This window comes from Sorex fumeus, unplaced genomic scaffold (genome assembly GCF_029834395.1).
Source record: "Sorex fumeus unplaced genomic scaffold, SorFum_2.1 ptg000122l, whole genome shotgun sequence".
Classification (NCBI taxonomy): Eukaryota; Metazoa; Chordata; class Mammalia; order Eulipotyphla; family Soricidae; genus Sorex; species Sorex fumeus.
Genome location: NW_026606179.1, coordinates 6,085,581 through 6,104,515, shown reverse-complemented (window position 1 = coordinate 6,104,515; position 18,935 = coordinate 6,085,581). Strand labels below are relative to the sequence as shown.

Here is an 18,935-nt window from a genome sequence, read left to right as displayed (position 1 = left end):
AGTACACTCCATGGGATACAACTTTGTAGGATGTTCTAGATCAGGGGTTAGGCAGACCACAGCCTGTGTGCCACCTCTGGCTGCAACCTGTTTTGTGACTGAAATGTGACTGGGAGCTGGCCTGCCCAATTGTTTTCATCATCTGTGGCAGAGTCAGTCCTACATGGGAAGAGTGGAATACTTTTGACAAAGACCCAATGACCCCACAAATCTTGTCAACCATTGTTTTAGGTGATTCCATATTTTTGAAAGAGGCTTTGTGACTCTTATAGATGTTGGGTTCAGTGGAGTCATGCTAGTTTCTTAAAAGGAAAGTTTCTCAAACTTTACAAATCTGTAAAAATGTGATATGAAGCAAAGTTTCCTAAACCCATTTGAGCAGAGAACTCTTCTTGAGTGGTGCTTCCTAATTTAAGGGCTTGAACAATGCTGTTTAATATTCTTCACATCACAAAGTTGATATTCCACTGGGCATTTATTTCTCTGCTAAATGAGAAGAATCTCTCAGCAGTAACAGCAAATTAATCTCCATGGTATTTTTTGAGGTAACAAGCGGTAATCACTGTATCACTGTCCTCCCGTTGCTCATCGATTTGCTCGAGCGGGCCCAGTAACATCTCGATTGGAGACTTTGTTGTTACTGTGTTTGGCATATCGAATACATCACGGGTAGCTTGACAGGCTCTGCCGTGTGGTTGACATACTCTCGGTAGCTTGCCGGGCTCTCCGAGAGGGGTGGAGGGATCAAACTTACGTCAGCCATGTTGGCTGCATGCCACTGAGAAGGAAAATTGATTTTTTAAATCGAGCGTGGGATTCTATAGTGCCTTAAAATGCTCAGTACCTTATATAGTGATCTGTGTCTGGTATCAAGATCCTAACTTCTATTTGAAGTTTATACACACTCTCTCTATCAGGATGTACCCATTTAACGAGGAACCCCCTTTGGTCTTCTGGAGCAGTTTCTCAGCCTTTCCCTGGCATGGTCCCCTTCTGTCCCTGTAGCTCCCTGTCCTGCTGATTGGGCCCTAATCCTGCATCCTGGTCCCCCATTTCTGAATTTTTTCACCTGTAGCCCCCTTGGAAGATACAGTTGAGAAATACTAGTCTAGAGGACAAGTGGCAGTGAACGGGCAGGTGACTCACCTTTTCCTGACTGTTCAGCTCCTGATAGGGGATGTGGGCAGGCAGGTAAGTGTGGAGCAGAGCGCAGAAGGCCAGGCCATCACTCCAGCTGCTGCTGAAGTTGGTGATGTCAATGTTCTGCAAGGGAGAGAGCGGGGGAAGGCAGCATTACCACCAGAACATGAAGATGGAGATATGTATCTTTAGATGAGGCAACACAAGAAATGCCTGAGTCAGCTGCAGTACTCTTGGTGCCAGGAACACCCTGGTGTTGACCAAACCCACTCATAGACCATTATGAAGAATAGGTTTCTGTGATAAAAAAAAAAAGCTAGAGCATTTCTGAGCACCTCTGGTATATTAGAGGCTCTGAGACATATTCTGTAATCCTTTTAACTATCTTTCTGTATCTCAGTCTTTACCTAGATTTCCCTAGTGTTGGTTTGAGTAAATATAGTCTTCACTAATATTAAGAAACTGAGCCTAGCAGGCTGGAATGCATGCCCAGACACAAGATCTCTGGGTTCAGTCTCTATTTAGTCTCAAGCACCACATGGTCTCCACTGAGCACTGATCCAGGAGTAGCTCTAAAGTACTAGTGGGGAGGATGTGTACCCAAATACGAGAGAAATGAAGAGAAAAGTAAAGCAAAGCAAAGGCAGCTGGGTGAGCTGGTGATGCACAGAATACACCTGGCTGAATGAACACACAAAAACCCAAAATCCATACTTTATTTAAAGCCATTTCTATCAAACCTCCTCCAGCTTCTAATAAGTCTAGGATGATTGTTGGTACACCCTGGAACTCCCTCAAAGTACCAGCTTATAGGGATACATCACAGCTCACCACTCTGCTTTTACAATTACAATTTCTCAAAGAGCTGAAAGTGGCATATGACCATAATAATGCCTCTTCACTTTGGTTTTCATGACTCAAGCACAACCAATTTTTAAGAGTTGCTAAGCACCAGTGTTACACAAAGTCTGAGAATCCTCTGTTGGAAGGCCCTGTCTGCTTCTGACTGTGTGTGCTAGAGGCAGGGAGAAGGTAAGTGGGTCCAAAATACCCCGATGAAAGCTGATAACTGCTTTGGAGAAGGGAAGCGCTCTGACTGTTTCTGAGGAGGTCTGCATGTTTAAAAAGACAGGAAAGAAACATGCCAGGACATGACCTCTCAAGTTCCCTCAAATCTCAATTATTCAAACCAGATGTTGTGAACACGAGGCCCTGGGAAGGGAGGCAAGGAGCAGAACTGGCCAGCCCCGGGGAAATCAGATTTTGTCCAGACCCAGCTCCTTCGCTTCCTATTTTCTCCATGTAGAGGGCTCTGAGACCCATCTCCATACCCGTCTCTCACAGTACCCATGACTCTCGAAGTGGGAGTCAGACATGCTCCCCTGAGACTTGTCTATGGGAAGCACTTCCGGTGAGCACTGGGCGTCTGCGCGAACATGACCTGCATTGTCCTTCCCAATGATGCTGACACACACTACTGTTTCTAGTAGACAGCCACATTTCATTATTTTATTTTGTTTATATTTTTGTTCTTCTTCTGGATGCGGGGCTTGGCAGTTACTCCTGGGAGCACTCAGGGTACCACAAGGTGGCAGGGGCCAAACCTGGACCACTGAACTGTCTCTCTAGACTGAAAGACCATCTTTTTGTTTTCCCCTCTGAGCCTGTTTTTTTTCTTAAATTTTATTAAGACACCATGATTTACAAAGTAGTTCATAATAGAGCTGTTTCAGGCATTCAGTGTTTCAACACCAATCCTGCCACCAATGTCTCCTTCCCTCCACCAGTGCCCCCAGGTTCCCTACCACCACCCCTCCACCTGGCTGTCTCCCTGGAGGCATTTAACAAATCTATTTCATATTTCTTGCTCCAACATAACTTAAAAGAAACGGCAAATGAAACCATCAGAAAAAAATCAACAAAATCTAACTTGTGGTGATTGATTACTATGTGATTTTAACCTATGCGGCACTGTCCTCCCTTTGTGCATCAATTTGCTCAAGCGGGCACCAGTAACGTCTCCATTGTGAGATTTGTTGTTACTGTTTTTGGCATATTGAATATGCCCTGGGAGCTTGTCAGGCTCTGCTGTCTGGGCTGGATACTCTCAGTAGCTTGCCAGGCTCTCAGAGAGGGATGGAGGAATAGAACCTGGGTTGGCCGCGTGCAAGGCAAACACCCTACACACTACTATTGCTCCAGCCCTGTTTTATATAAACAGGGCTAACCTATGTAGCACTGTTGCACTGTCCTCCCATTGTTCATGGATTTGCTCGAGCAGGCCCAGTAATGTCTCCATTGTGAGACTTATTGTTACTGTTTTTGGCATATTGAATATGTCACGGGTAGCTTGCCAGGCTTTGCCGTGTGGGCGAAATACTCTTGGTAGCTTTCCGGGCTCTCCGAGAGGGGCAGAAGAATCGAACCCGGGTCAGCCGGGCTGGCTGCATCCAAGGCAAATGCCCTACCAATGTGCTATCGCTCCAGCCCAACCTATGTATATAAAGAAATTAAAATTATTTAATTCAATATCGTATATTGACTACTCCCTTACTTAACTAAGTTTTCAACCCTCACATCTAAAATATATTGAATTAAATTTTATTTTATACTTAAATTTGCCCCAAAATTATCCGTCCCTCTCGAAGAGCCCAGCCAGAGTATCCCACCTGCATGGCAGAGTCTGGCAAGCTACCCGTGGCATAATCAATATGCCAAAAACAGTAACAATAATGGGCCTCATTCCCCTGACCCTGAAAGAGCCCCCAGTATGCCACTGGGCTATGCTAGCACACGACAGGGACGAATGGAGACGTTACTGGCACCCGCTCAAGCAAACTGATGAACAACAGGATTCAAGTGATACTTGAATCCTACTGTGGTAATCACCATATCTTCCAGTCATAAGTGAAACTTTCCCTACTCCCCTCCCTTTGGCAGGCATATAACAAACTTATTTCAAAAGGCCACATTTTAAACATAAAGCCAAATGCTCAATGAGCAAGACAAAGTCTCTTAAATAGGAGTCTCCTAAATAAAAAGTTTCAGAAACAGCAGCAGTGGCAAGGATAAGTAGTATTTTTTTGTGTGTCTACAATGTACTTGTAACTGTGTATGTTCTCATTTAATTACAAGAACAATACCACACAGTTAAGTGACACTGGACTCACTTTATAGATGAGAAATCTAGAGCAAAAAAAAAAATTAAAACAAAATAGAAACATTATTATCAGAATTGGAGTCCATCTCCATCCAACGATGCCATACTCCATGTTCTGTATGCTATACTTCTTTCCCTCCCATCCTCATCTTTCTTCACTTAGCATACACTTAATATTGGGGGTGGGGGGGAGCCACCCCTGGCAGTGTTTGTGGCTTACTGCTGGCTCTGCACTTGGGGATCACTGCTGGTGGTGCCCAGGGAACCATATGAAGTGCAAGGAATTGAATCCAGGTCAGCCACATGCAAGGCAAGCACCCTACCCACTGTACTACCTCTCTAATAAATACTTAAGAGTTTTAATATTTGCTGAATACTTTTCCTCCTAGAATTCAGTAACATTTAAATACTTATCTATTGCTTAAAACATTTCTCTAGTTAAGAGATATAGTTCAGGGGTTAAGGTGCTTGCCTTGCATGTGGCCAACCCTGGTTCAATCCAGTACCACACAGTCCTCCCAAGTACCACTGGGAGTGATCCCTAAGCACTGGTGGGTGTTACCTGACCTCCTTTGTCTCTCCCCACCCCCAAAAAAATCCCCAATTTTTTTTTATCTGCACAATCTTCAGAAGTATTTTGAGAGGCCATATGGACTCAAAAACAGAGACAGTATCATCCATCTCATAAAAGCAACAAAATGCCCAGTATTTTAGTTAACTGAATGCCACTGAAGTGCAGGTCATGATATAAGAATTAAAAATGATAATAAACGCAGAGGGGACAGAGTAGTAATATGGCAGATAGGATGTTTTCCTTGCACGTGGACAACCTAAGTTCAGTGATCGGCACCTGGCACCCCATAAGGTCCCTGAGTCCACCAGGAGTGATGCATAGGTGCAGAGCCAGGAGTTAGCCTTGAGCATAGCTGAGTGTGGCCCCACAACAAAACAAAACAAGACAAAAATCCAACTAAAGAAAAGAAAATAATAAACAGTGATTAAAAGCAAGAGGCCAAATTAATTAAAATGACTGATCACTATAGGACAGAAGCTTGGACTTCTACTGAACATGAGGCTGGGGGGCACACCCTGCTCTTAGCAGCAACGCCAGAAGAAGATTAGATGAAAAATGGAAGCCGGCCAGGCCCTGTCCTTTAAAAAAAAAAAAAGTTTCTATGGAAATACCAAGTGAGTCAGGTCATCATTCCAACATTGGGGTTAGGAAGTGCTCGTCTCATACAGTCTCTGTGGCATGTTTAAGGCTGCCAGTTGATCTGAATTTGGCAGAGATGGCAGGCAACCAGTTATGACCTGTAATGATCAATTTCAAGAACATTATAGACAAGTGGTGCTGAAGAGAGAGTACAGCGGGAAGGCCCTTACACTGCACACAGTTGATCTTGGTTCAATTCCTGGCACCACATATGGTTCCCAAGCCCTGCCAGGAGTAATCCCTGAGCACAGAGCTGGGTGTGGCCCAAACCCCTGCCAGCAAACCAAAAACTCAAAACATTATTTATTTATTTTTTAAAAATCTTTGAGTGGATCCTTTTTATCTCTGAGTGGACCCCAATCCTAGTTTCCTAAGTGACACTAAAAATTGTCTCTAATGGGTGTTGGAACACTGTATGACTGAAACCCAACCATGAACAGCTTTGTAAGGGTCTATCTCAGTGATTCAATAATACAATCTTTTTTTTGTTTTTTGCTTTTTGGGTCACACTGGCAATGCATAGGGGTTACTCCTGGCTCTGAACTCAGGAATTACTCCTGGTGGTGCTTGGGGGACCATATGGGATGTTGGAAATTGAATCTGGGTTGGCAGCGTGCAAGGCAAATGCCCTACCCACTGTGCTATCACTCCAGCCGCCAATAATAAAATATTTTTAAAAAAAGAAAAAAAAAAGAAATTGTCTCTAATTCTATTTGAATAAGAGGGTCAATAATTGCCAGTGTAACACAGATGAGTAAATAACTTAAAATGTGTGTACATTTATGTCACCTCAAATAAGATTACCCCAAAAAGTTACAAAACATTATAGCAATGTGATAGAGCTGACTGAGGTAAATTTCGGTGTGTTATTAGGGTGTATTTTGGTGAATAAAGAGCCAGCTGATGTGGCACGATGCAGTTTGATCAGGCTTGCCTTTCACAGGGACCACAAGAGGTGAGCTGTTCGCTCACCTCCTCAGGACAGACACAGCACACGGAGGCCTGTGAGCTGAAGGTCAGTCTGTGGCTGCCGAGTACTCTGGCAGACTGAAGGAGGCACAGGGGAGATGCGGAATGGCAGTGGGACATCACACCAAACAGGAAGGGACAGCACTAAACGGCTGAGGGTCCTGGGTGCCATCAGGCTGGCAGAGCCTCCCGGCTGGGCCTGAAAACTGGGCTGGGGAGTAGTTCACGGGACACATGGCATGTGTCTCTGTCTGGGTAACTTTCTCCACTGACCAGGAAAATATCCAGGAGGTGACCAAGAACGAAGCAGAATATGTAGGACTTAAGGAAGAGGGTTAAGATCCAGTTCATGGAACAGTCTAATTACACAGTGGCAGGAAGGTACTCAAGGAAGCACCACACCTGATAGAGCCACACGAACACCACAGCCAGGCTCATAATCTGGTGAGCTTCAGCAAACACTATGACCCTGGAGTGTGGCCCCAGTGAACCCCATAGCTGAACGTGCGGATCTACAGCATCTGTCACTGCAACCAGGAAGGAAGAGCAGGGTGGGGTGGGGGTAGACTTCTGAAAAGACTTAGGAAATATTTCCTTAAAATGGTTGAGAATTAGACAAAGTTCTGGAAAGGTGAACCAGAGGCAGTACTCTTAAATAATACAATGGAACAAAAGCAAAATAAAATCCACAAATCCACAGCATTTTCTTCTAGAAGATTCACTTCACTTGACCTTTTGTTCCTGGAAACACCATCACTGGGTGGAAACATCCATGGCTGGGGAGAGACTCTGCTGCCGAGTTCTCACGGAAACTGTGCTTTTGAAAGTCCATCAAGGGCAAGTCTTGATTCTGCATCTGTGTGGCCTCATTCCCACTGCGCATTCATCTTGTCTGAGGATCTCAATGCCCCCCTACTAGATTTCTAGAAATCTAGTGAGCACTAACCAGAAAAGTTTGAAGAAAGCTCAGAAGTAAGCAGACTGGAGACTTGATCGGAAAGCTCCATCCTGCAGGAAACAGCTGTATTGGGTACAGAGGCCGAAGTGTCTCCCTCCAGGGATTTGCCGAGACTTCCTACGCCTTCACTGTCAGTGCAGAAGCGTACTGAAGTGAGTGCCTGTGCTTTTAATTTTGGGGGAATACTGAATAATTTATAGATCATTGAGGATTGAAAACAGCTCATTTCTCACAAAGGGTCAACATGTCTATAAGAGCCCCTAGAGGACCAAAGATGCTTTGAAGAGTTGGTGGGAAAACATATGGAGTCTATACAGACTCCAGCAGTTTCGAGTGAGTATGCAAATGCAGCACCATCTCTTCACTACACATGGACTCAGTGTTGATTCCCAGGCCCAGGCAATTCCAAGGTATCTGCTCTGATCTGAGATAAGCTGATAAACCCGAGCAGTCTGGCCGGGCCCACCCGGCAGACTCTGCGGCCTGCTTCTCTGTGCAGGTTCCCATGGTGCTCAGAGCTTATTCCTGGCAGTGCTCAGGTGAACCATATGTGGCAGCAGATATTGAACTGGAATCAACCATGTGCAAAGCAAGTTCCTAAACCTCTGCACTATCTCTGAGGTCCTCAGTTTCCCTCTTTCACGTGGTTCTTTCCTAGTTGTTTTTCCTGATAACTGTAGCATGCCAGCTCTCTGCATGACCCCATGGAAGCTCTCTTCAAGACCAAACAGGTCACCCCATGGGTTTTACTTTCCCTGGGTAGGGGGTGGGTAAGTACTGTACTACTCACGAGTTGTTCAGGGAGAAATTCCACTTAGATAAGTTTAAAAACATAAATGAAACATCATTAGAAGAAACCATAGACCAGATGTTCCCAAACTAAACTGGCCTATCACCCCTTTACAAAACAAAACCAGAGGCCCCCCACCCCCAAATCTACCTTTATAAGGGGAAAAACAGCACCACCCTCCCCACCCCATCCCATCTCTGCCCCGCTGCTGTTTTCACTGCCCCCGATCATTGCCAGGAATATTACCAACCACTTTGGGGAAATTGATACAGGTGAATCAGACTTACAATTTTTTTTTTGGAATGTCATACAAGGCAGAGAGTGCAATAAAACATAAAAGAAAGGGTTTTCCTGATCAAGCCACTTAATGGACATGATCCCAGAGACTCAGAAACAAATCTCGGAACCCAGCGGCTTTTGGCAGAAATGCGCCCGGTCCCTGCAGTAGGTTACTGGCACCAGGTCACCCCAGGTGGGAATAGGTTCCATGCCTTGGTCTGTTCCTCCTGGTTCCCGGTGGCCGCCATCCTCCAAAGGCCACTGGACAGTCAGGTTTGGGCCCGGAGTAATGAGATATGTGGGACCTCATGGGATGGGGGTGGAGCTGGCCCTTTCCTCCCCGACCCAACGAGACCCTGACTCACCACCCACAAATGGCCTCTCTGGCTCCTGATCAAGCTGCTTAATGGCCATGATCCCAGAGACTCAGAAACAAATCTCGGAACCAGGCAGGTTTCGGCAGAAATCCCTCCAGATTTAATTGTTAAAATTTAGGAATTTCACAATCGCGCGGCCACTACTGCAGTCACACGACATCATATGTTATTCATAACCAGCAATAGAAAACAAATCGTCTAAGGTTGCCTTTTCGGCAGATCAGAGTATTGGGGTAAAATCCCAAATAATAATGGTGGTTCTGGTGTCAAAATATTGAATGTAATCAAAAGTAGAGAGAGAGTAATGTGGAAATCATCTGCCCCACAAGTAGGGGGAGGGTGTGGGATGAAGGTATACTGGAGGTTTTGGTGGTGGAGAATGGGCACTGGTGAAGGTTCGGGTGTTTCATTGTATGACCGAGACTTAAACCCAAAAGCTTTGTAACTGCTCTCATGGTGATTCAATAAATAAAATTATAAAAAAATTTTTAAAAAAGTGGAGTTCATGCCCAATTCAATCAGCTTAATCAGTGGCTGAATAAATAGCAGTACTCCCACATAAAAAAAAAGGATTGAGAAGTTTGATACATAAAATTGTTTCTGTGTGATAAAAATGTAAAACTATACACACATACAGCAAATGACTAAATTACTATAACCAATAAGAAAGAAATAGATTTAGTGAAACTGACAGAAGGGTGAACTAATAAGGAAATACAGATAGTTAGAAATACATGAAAAGATGTTCAGCTTTACTAGAAATTTTTCTTAAATGAGGTATTGTTTTTTCACTTATCAGACTGGCTAAGCATGAAAAAGACAGAGTTAATTGAGAGTTAATGGTGATAAGAGGAAATGGTATTCTGACAGTGATTGTGGCAATATAAACTGGAATAGGCTTTTAGGAAAGCAACTACATTTTTAATGAATGAAAATTCAATTTGACTCACTAATGTCCCATCTAGGTATTTATTCCAGAAGAGGCTGTCATGCCCCCACTCTGCAGCACAATTACAACACTTCCAAGAGTGTTTATTGCAGCATTATTGCTCAGGAGGGGAGCTGGACAGTCTCACCGCCCTATCAATCCGGCAAAGGAAAGCCCTTGGGGAATGGGGTCCTCAGCTCTGCACTCAGGAATCACTCCCGGTGGTGCCTGAGGGACCATATGGTCCTGGGAATCGAACTTGGGTTGGCCACATGAAAGGCAAATGTCCTACCCACTGTGCTATTGTTCTGGCTCATCAGCAAACCTCTCTTCTTACACATTTTTATTTAAAGAAATCTAGAACAGTTTCTGACCTCTAGAAACTCCTATGATGCACAATGGAAAACTTGTGTTCTTGTTTTTAAGGGTTTGCTATGTATGAATTCTAGATAAGCAATACATTTCATTAATTGTTGGAGAAATGTCATAGGATATTTTTGTACTATTCTACATTATCACTGACTTTGATCCAGAAATGTGGGAAGAACAGAAAATAACAAATGGACAGATTAAGAATCTAAGAAATATTCAATATGCCAGAAACAGCAACCAAATTGAGATATTTCACTCTTCTTAATCTTTGTGTGTGTTTTCTAACTTTTCTACAATGATCATGTGCTATAAGTTGAAAAACTAATACATATTATAATAAATAATGCCATTATACACATTTAAATAATAGAATATAGTCATTGTACATTTTTATATCAAATACATGGTGAGAGAGTGACTGTCTTCCCCCCCCCCCCAAGGTTTTTTTTTTGAGGAAGGCTTGGCTTTGGACAATGAAAGGAAGTTGCAATTAAAAATCTGCTAGAGTGCTCACTTCCGTAACAATTATACTACTGGAATGATACAGAGAAGATGAGGATGGTCCCTGACCTCTGTGAAAGTGTGACATGCAATTTCTTAAAGTAGCCCACATTTTTCAGGAAGTAGTAACTCCTATCAACATAAATTCACCAAATGAAGGGTCAGAAAAGTTTATAAAACCTATGCTCACTGAACTGAAGAAGCATATCAACAGAATCACAATAGTAGGAGACTGCACTCTGGCCACTGAACAGATCAAACACACATAATATCAGTAGAGATACAAAAATTTAAAATGAGGAATCAGAAGAGCAGGGATCAATGTATGTACATGGGACCTCCAGTCTCAAAAAGCCTAATACACAATATTGTTGGCTCTGTCGATATATGCTTCTATCACACCTTACTGTCCAGCCACGCTTGAGTGAAGCACGTGCTCCAGCCTCCCAGCCAGCTCCCAGCCCTTATATTGCTGCTGTTTTTATGTGTGGGGTACGGTGCTCAGGTCCAGAGAGGCTGGGCAGTGGGAAGTATCAGAGTCACTGCCAAGAGTGCTGAATGGACACTATTAGTGTTTATGATGCAGCCACAGGTAACTCAGTCACACTCCATACTTCTCTTACATTTGCTATGAAGGGGAGTAAGAAATCAAACCTTAATAATTCAGATAAGAATTTTATGGTATCCCTGAAATTTCTCTCCTCTTCTATTCATATTATTGCCTTAATTATTAGTTTTCTACTTTAAATTTTTTTTTTTATTTATTTATTGAATCACTGTGGGAAAGCTTACAAAGCTTTCAGGTTTATGTCTCAGTCATGCAAATATCAAACACATTTCCCTTTACCAATACTTATTTTTTCCCATGAAGAACCCCAATAAAACCCCACCCCCCACCCCTCCCCGTCCCTGTGAGGCAGATGAATTCTAGTTAACACTCTATCCGCTTTGATTAGATTGTTTCAATAAAAGATTCACCACTATTATTTAGAGTTTACCCCCCCCCCCCAAATCAGACATGCTGAAAAAGCATTGTGAAGTGATTTGCTTTCTACAGCTGGGTTCAAGAATTAAATGTTGGTTTTGGATTTCTGCTATTTTACCTATTGACCCTGGAAGTATTTCTACTGAAAGTCAGATAGTTAAGAAATTGGTTTCTGTGTTCTGGAGTCGTGGCCGTGCTGGAGAGCCGCTCGTGGGGGGCAACTGGTGGCCTCGGTAGGGCGTGAAGGGCGGAGCGAAACGCCCCCCTTCCCATGAGGTTTTAGTCGCCCCCACACTCCCGGCTCATACCTGCTGTCCACAAGGCTCCCATGTGGCCGCCATCTTTCTTTCCAGAGAGGAGAGGGCGAATGGGGCAACACCCTTTCCCCTCCGGCAGACTTGATGGGCTGGATCAACGCATAGTCCGTTCACTTTTCTGCTCCAAGCTGCTGGGTTCTGCATTAAGTCCTTGTGCTTCTGGGGCCATGGCCGTGCTGGAGAGCCGCTCGCAGGGGGTGACTGGTGACCTCGGTAGGGCGTGAAGGACGGACCGGAACGCCCCCCGACCCATGAGGTTTTAGTCGCCCCCACTCCCCCGGCTCATACCTGCTGTCCACAAGGCTCCCATGTGGCCGCCATCTTTCTTTCCAGAGAGGAGAGGGCGAATGGGGCAACACCCTTTCCCCTCCGGCCGACTTGATGGCCTGGATCAATGCATAGTCCGTTCACTTTTCTGCTCCAAGCTGCTGGGTTCTGCATTAAGTCCTTGTGCTTCTGGGGCCGTGGCTGTGCTGGAGTGCCGCTCGTGGGGGGCAACTGGTGACCTCGGTAGGGCGTGAAGGACGGACCGGAACGCCCCCCTTCCCATGAAGTTTTAGTCGCCCCCACGCCCCCGGCTCATACCTGCTGTCCACAAGGCTCCCATGTGGCCGCCATCTTTCTTTCCAGGGGGAGGAGGGCGGAAGGGAGCAACACCCTTTCCCCTCTGGGCAGAAATGATTGCCTGGATTAACGCATAGTCCTTTCACTTTTCTGCTCCAAGCTGCTGGGTTCTGCATTAAGCCCTTGTGCTTCTGGGGCTGTGGCCGTGCTGGAGAGCCGCTCGTGGGGGGCACCTGGTGACCTCGGTAGGGCGTGAAGGACGGACCGGAACGCCCCCCTTCCCATGAGGTTTTAGTCGCCCCCACACCCCCGGCTCATACCTGCTGTCCACAAGGCTCCCATGTGGCCGCCATCTTTCTTTCCAGAGAGGAGAGGGCGAATGGGGCAACACCCTTTCCCCTCCGGCAGACTTGATGGCCTGGGTCAATGCATAGTCCGTTCACTTTTCTGCTCCAAGCTGCTGGGTTCTGCATTAAGTCCTTGTGTTTCTGGGGCCGTGGCTGTGCTGGAGAGCCGCTCGTGGGGGGTGACTGGTGACCTCGGTAGGGCGTGAAGGACGGACCGGAACGCCCCCCTTCCCATGAGGTTTTAGTCGCCCCCACACCCCCGGCTCATACCTGCTGTCCACAAGGCTCCCATGTGGCCGCCATCTTTCTTTCCAGAGGGAGGAGGGCGGAAGGGAGCAACACCCTTTCCCCTCTGGGCAGAAATGATTGCCTGGATTAACGCATAGTCCTTTCACTTTTCTGCTCCAAGCTGCTGGGTTCTGCATTAAGCCCTTGTGCTTCTGGGGCTGTGGCCGTGCTGGAGAGCCGCTCGTGGGGGGCAACTGGTGGCCTCGGTAGGGCGTGAAGGACGGACCGGAACGCCCCCCTTCCCATGAGGTTTTAGTCGCCCCCACACCCCCGGCTCATACCTGCTGTCCACAAGGCTCCCATGCGGCCGCCATCCTTCTTTCCAGAGAAGAGAGGGCGAATGGGGCAACACCCTTTCCCCTCCGGCAGACTTGATGGCCTGGATTAACGCATAGTCCTTTCACTTTTCTGCTCTAAGCTGCTGGGTTCTGCATTAAGTCCTTGTGTTTCTGGGGCTGTGGCCGTGCTCCAAACTTAACTCTGACTTTCAGGGAGAAATATTGGGTGGTTTACTTCTCATTGATCACTTTGAATATAGAGAGATGTCGCGCGGCCGCGTAAGCGGCCGCCCGGTTTTGAGAAAAAGTCCTCGTTCCCGCATACTCGAGCTGTGTTTGTAGAGGCTTCTGGTCACCGGGGTTCCATCTGGGGGAGGCGGGATGCGGCACCTACTCCATCTGGAACTTGCGGGTGAACTCGGCTCTTTTTGGAACCTGTTTTTTCTTTTTTTTTTTCCTCCGGGATCCCGCACCCTCCATGTGTTCTTTCTCTTATCTACTTTAAATTTTATATCATCTGACCTCCCAAATCAGATCTGAAAATCTTTTAAAATTTTTAAAAGTTTGGCCTTACTAAACCTAGTCAACTAAGGTCTTTAATATTCAACTAGAATAGAGCTACAGAGCAGGGCTCTCAGGGTACCTTTGAGCCTGAGCACTAGTGTAGTGAGTATCTCCCCCAAACACCCTTCAGGGGGTATATGGAACTGAGGACTGAGCTTTCCATGCCTAAGTGTCCTTACCAGCAGCAGACTGAAGTGAGAAAAATTTAATCAAGGTGGCCCTAACATTCTCAGTGTGGTCCTGAGTTTTTTCATAGTCCCTTCTGACTAAACTTCCCAGTGATGGTTTTTCCATTTTTGCCTGGGGCTCTCTGACCTGCCTCAAGGAACCTCACTGTGCAGGAGGAGTTGCCACCCCATACCCAGGCACTAGGAACCCTAAATTTCAGCAGGACTCCTAATCCAGGCCCTGATGCTGCAGAAGACTCAATGACCTCTGCCCTCGAACCCTGGTTGTCTTTCCCTTTCCCTTTTCTAAACACATAAACATTATTCTGCTTCCTTAGTGCACAGAACCAGCCCATCTCTTCCTCCATGTGGGCTGCCACTGGCCTTGTGGAGAGGATGACCCTGGAGGACCGGAAGAGAGGCCCCGGGATGGTGCCAACCCTGAGCTATGGACCCCCAGGGCCTGGAGGGCTGGTGTGTGTGGGCCAGTAGGAAACTGGGTCTCTGGTCTGGATGTGATTGTCTTGTACCTGGCCAGGAGCACCAGCGGCGGCTCCATTGCTGCCACTACTGTCTTGCTGTCGACGAGGCCCCCAGCTGGCTCTGGGAGGTGATGGCTGGCCTTTGGTGGGCACAGCCAACTGCAGGCCATCCTCCATGGAGCCCGGGGCAGGAGGCCCCTGGCCTTTGTGGCGCGTTTCCTCACAATGAGCAGGCCCAACAGCCAAGCCCTGCTGCCAGAGGTGCCGACACTCCGGTCCCAGCACGCCCCTTCCTCCTGTTTAGGGTGGTGGTGGGGCTGGATTGAGGCACAGGCCAAACCAGCTGGGGCTGTAGCTGCCTCCTCCTCTAAATCAGCATCTTCCAGACAGCTCCTCTCCCACGCGTTCCCACCAGGGCCATGCCTTCAGCTCTGCCGAAACCAGGCAGAGTTCACAAGGGGCCGTCACTGGCTATGGTCCCTGAGCTCCTGCAGGTTCTCCTGAAGCTCTGTCTCCAGCTTTGAGTACTTCCTCTGGTTCTCGTCTGGTTCTCATCTGGTTCTTGTCTGGTTCTCATCTGGTTCTTGTCTAGTTCTCATCTGATTCCTCAGCACCTTCATGGGCTGCTCAGTTCCTGAGCCTCCTTTCTTCTGTTTCCACCTCTCCTCCTCCTTCAGGAGCTTTCAAGACTGGAAATCCCGCGTAGTCCCATGCTCTAGGTTCAGTCCGAGTTTGCAGGATCTGCCCTGAAGGTGCCCGCAGCCAGGCCTAGGCAGGCCCCGCTCTTCATGGCCCCCCTGATGAACTTCCTGCTCTTGCAGATGTAATCTCCACATGTCTCGTATCTCATGTTGAAGGGGCCACCAACAGCACCACACACTGCTGGGCTTTGAGGAGCTGGAGTCTGGGAATCTTCGAGGGTCAAAGTCAGGGGTATAGTATTTGTTTAAAACTTTTCGCTCTGACATTTTTGCCTCCAACTCTTCTCACAAGCACAAGAGGCCTGTTTAGGTTCAGTGTTTACCTAAATTCCTGATCGTGGATTTTTTTCTTTTAATTTATTGAATCACTGTGAGATAGAGCATTACAAAATTGTTCATGATTGGGTTTCAGTCATACAATGTTCCAACTCCCATCCCTCCCCCAGTGTAAGTTCCCAGCGCCAGTGTCTCGAGCTTCGCTCTTGCCCTTCAAGCCACCCCGACCCCAGCCTGCTTCTCTGGCAGGCATCTTTCTTCTATCTCTCTCTTACTCTCTCTCATTTTAGGCATTATGGTTTGCAATACAGATGCTGAAAGAATACCATCTATATCCCTTTGCCTGCTTTCAACACCCAGCTCTTTTCCAGAGTGATCATTTCCAATAGACTTGTTCAATAAAGTCGCAGTTTATAAAATCAATACCCTAAAATCCATGGCTTTCCTATATGCAAATAATGAGACAGAGGAAAATGACATGAAAAAATCAATCCCATTCACAATCATTTCCCAGAAAGTCAAGTGCCTCGGAATCAAATTAACTTGGGAGGTAAAGGACCTGTACAAAGAAAACTATAAAATACTGCTTCATGAAATAAAATGGGCTGGAGCAATAGCAGGGTATATGCCTGCTATTGTAGGGTATATGCCTTGCAAGGGGCCAACATGGCTGACCCGAGTTCGATTCCTACGCTCCTCTTGGAGAGCCTGGCAGTATCTAGCCCACATGGCAAAGCCTGGCAAGCTACTCGTGATGTATTCAATATGCCAAACACAGTAACAACAAGTCTCTTGATGGAGATGTTACTGGGCCCGCTTGAGCAAATCGATGAACAACGGGAGGACAATGACAATGACAATTGTCATGACAATCACGGATTTTGAACGGGGTTAACTCTTTCCTGCTGAAGCTTCTCCTCACTGCCTTCCTGGGTGACACTTTATATTGCCAGTGGCTTGGTCAAGTGGAGAACAGGAAGGTGCCTCGAGAATCAAGAGTGTTTTTACCATTCTGCTCGATCAGTTAGGCCACCAGCACTCAGGGAAAAGCCTGGCCTGGAACAGGCCAGTCCCAGCCTCAATGGGCATTCCGGGAGGAAGAGAGCTTTCTTTCTTTCCTTCCTTCCTTCCTCCCTCCCTCCCTCCCTCCCTCCCTCCCTCCCTCCCTTCCTTCCTTCCTTATTAGGGCTGGAGTTATAGCACAGTGGGTAGTGTGTTTGCCTTGCATGTGGCTGACCTAGGTTCAATTCCTCCATCCCTCTCGGAGAGCCCGGCAAGCTACCGAGAGTATTCCGCCTGCACAGCAGAGCCTGGCAAGCTCTCCGTGGTATACTGGATATGTCAAAAACAGTAACAAGTCTCACAATGGAGATGATACTGGTGCCCGCTCAAACAAATCGATGAACAACGGGAGGACAGTGTTACAATGCTACACTTTTTATTAGTGAATCACTGTGAGGTACAGTTACAGGCTTACAAACTTTTGTGCTTGTGTTTCAGTCATACAATGATCGAGTACCCATCCCTCCACCAGTGCCCATTTCTGACCACCAATGGTCCCAGTATCCCTCCTACCACCCCCAGCCCATCCCCTCCACCCTACTCCGCCTCTGTGGCAGGGCATTCCCTTTTGCTCTCTCCTTTTGGGTGTTGTGGTTTGCAATAGAGGTATTAAGTGGCCATCATGTTTGGTCTATAGTCTACTTTCAACCGGCATCTCCCATCCAGAGCCAGGGGGGAAGAGTTTTTATGCAATCCTGGCTGGGCATGGCAGAACCTGGCATGTGGATGGGGCCAAGACTGGCCATGCCCACACCCTGGTCTGTATGTGTGTATGGGAGGGGGCATGGGGGGGGGGGCTGGAGGAGGGAGGAAAAAACACAGTCCAAAAATTAATCCAGAAGTTTGTAATAGAAAGGCCTTCCACTGCAGGGGGCCTTTTAAATAATCTCATCCCATGCACTGTTAGTCCCTTCGTAATCTCAGATGTTACTTTAGATCATTTCTGCATCTGGGTGGTGCCTCAGTGTCTCCTCTCCAAGAGCTTTGAGTAAGTATGTCAAAGGCATGTGGTATTCAGGAATAAGAAATCTTTGTTTTATTATTTCTAAACAGTGCATTACCCGCCCCCCCTTCCCCCCACCTTTTACCCTCCACCCACAGGCTGCCTCTGGATTCTCTTCCTGGTCCTCCCTCCCCCACACCTATGTGGTCAGACCCAGCCCCCAGTGCTGGGGACGGTGGCCATGTGTCCCGTTTGTGTCAATGTGTGGAGGGTGGTCCTCCATGGGACAACCCAGCAGCCCCCCGCCCCCCACACACATGGCATCATTGTGCCCTCAGTGAAAGGCTGAAATTAATCTCAAAGAGAACATGATACCACTGAATCTTTCCATGTAGATAGGTCTGGGCTGACAATTTTGGGGACTTTCTCAGAAGGGGGGCAGGCAGATTCCCCCCTCTCTGCCTGAAGGCACACCTGACACACTCCAACACAGGAACAGCCCAGCTCCACAACTGAGCCTGATCAAGCTGTAAAGACGTAAAATTGTTCTAGCTTTATAGGTTGTGGACCAATGCAGTAATGACCCCACTCCACCCCCAAATTTCATAACACAATGGGTAGGGCGTTTGCCTTGCACTTGGCCGACCCGGTTTCAATTCCTCCATCCCTCTCGGAGAGCCTGGCAAGCTACAGAGAATATCCTACCCGCACCACAGAGCCTGGAAAGCTCCCCGTGGCGTATTCAATATGCCAAAAACAGTAACAACAAGTCTCACAATGGAGACATTACTAGTGCCTGCTCAAGGAAATCGATGAACAATGGGAGGACAGTACTATTAACCGAGTAGGATCACAGCAAATCTGATGAGAAAGCTGTAGAGAAGACCACCAGCTCAATGAACAAAAACAATGATAAAGTTCAACTTGCACCTATCAGTGCTGACTCCGACGGCAACACTGCTGTGAGATACAACAATCACCACACATTGAATTTTGTTTTGTTTATTTTTTGTTCAGGGCTTACTCCTGGCTCTGCAGCAGGGAGTCACTTCTGGTGGGTTACCATATAGGATGGAGGGGATCAAACTTGGGTTAGCTGCATACAAGGCAGGTGCTCAATCTGCTCGACCATAGCTCTGACCCACAAACTGACTTTTATTGATCTAAGTTGTGATAATTCCATTTCCCTCTGTTTTGTAACAAATATATAAAATATATATTTTTTGTGTCTAAGCAGGCAGGCTGGGGCAGTGGGTGGGAAACTGGGGGAAACG

General features: G+C 46.8%; 1 protein-coding gene across 4 annotated transcripts in view; it reads right to left on the bottom strand.

Moving 5' to 3' along the window:
- The window catches only part of SPECC1 (sperm antigen with calponin homology and coiled-coil domains 1), a 422,681-nt gene that overhangs the window by 99,923 nt on the left and 303,823 nt on the right, over positions 1 to 18,935 (bottom strand). For all 4 annotated transcript variants that reach the window (XM_056135727.1, XM_056135728.1, XM_056135726.1 and 1 more), the window contains one exon: positions 1,147 to 1,263. In XM_056135727.1, the coding sequence (XP_055991702.1) occupies positions 1,147 to 1,263 (117 nt within the window). The remainder of the gene's footprint in view (positions 1 to 1,146; positions 1,264 to 18,935) is intronic.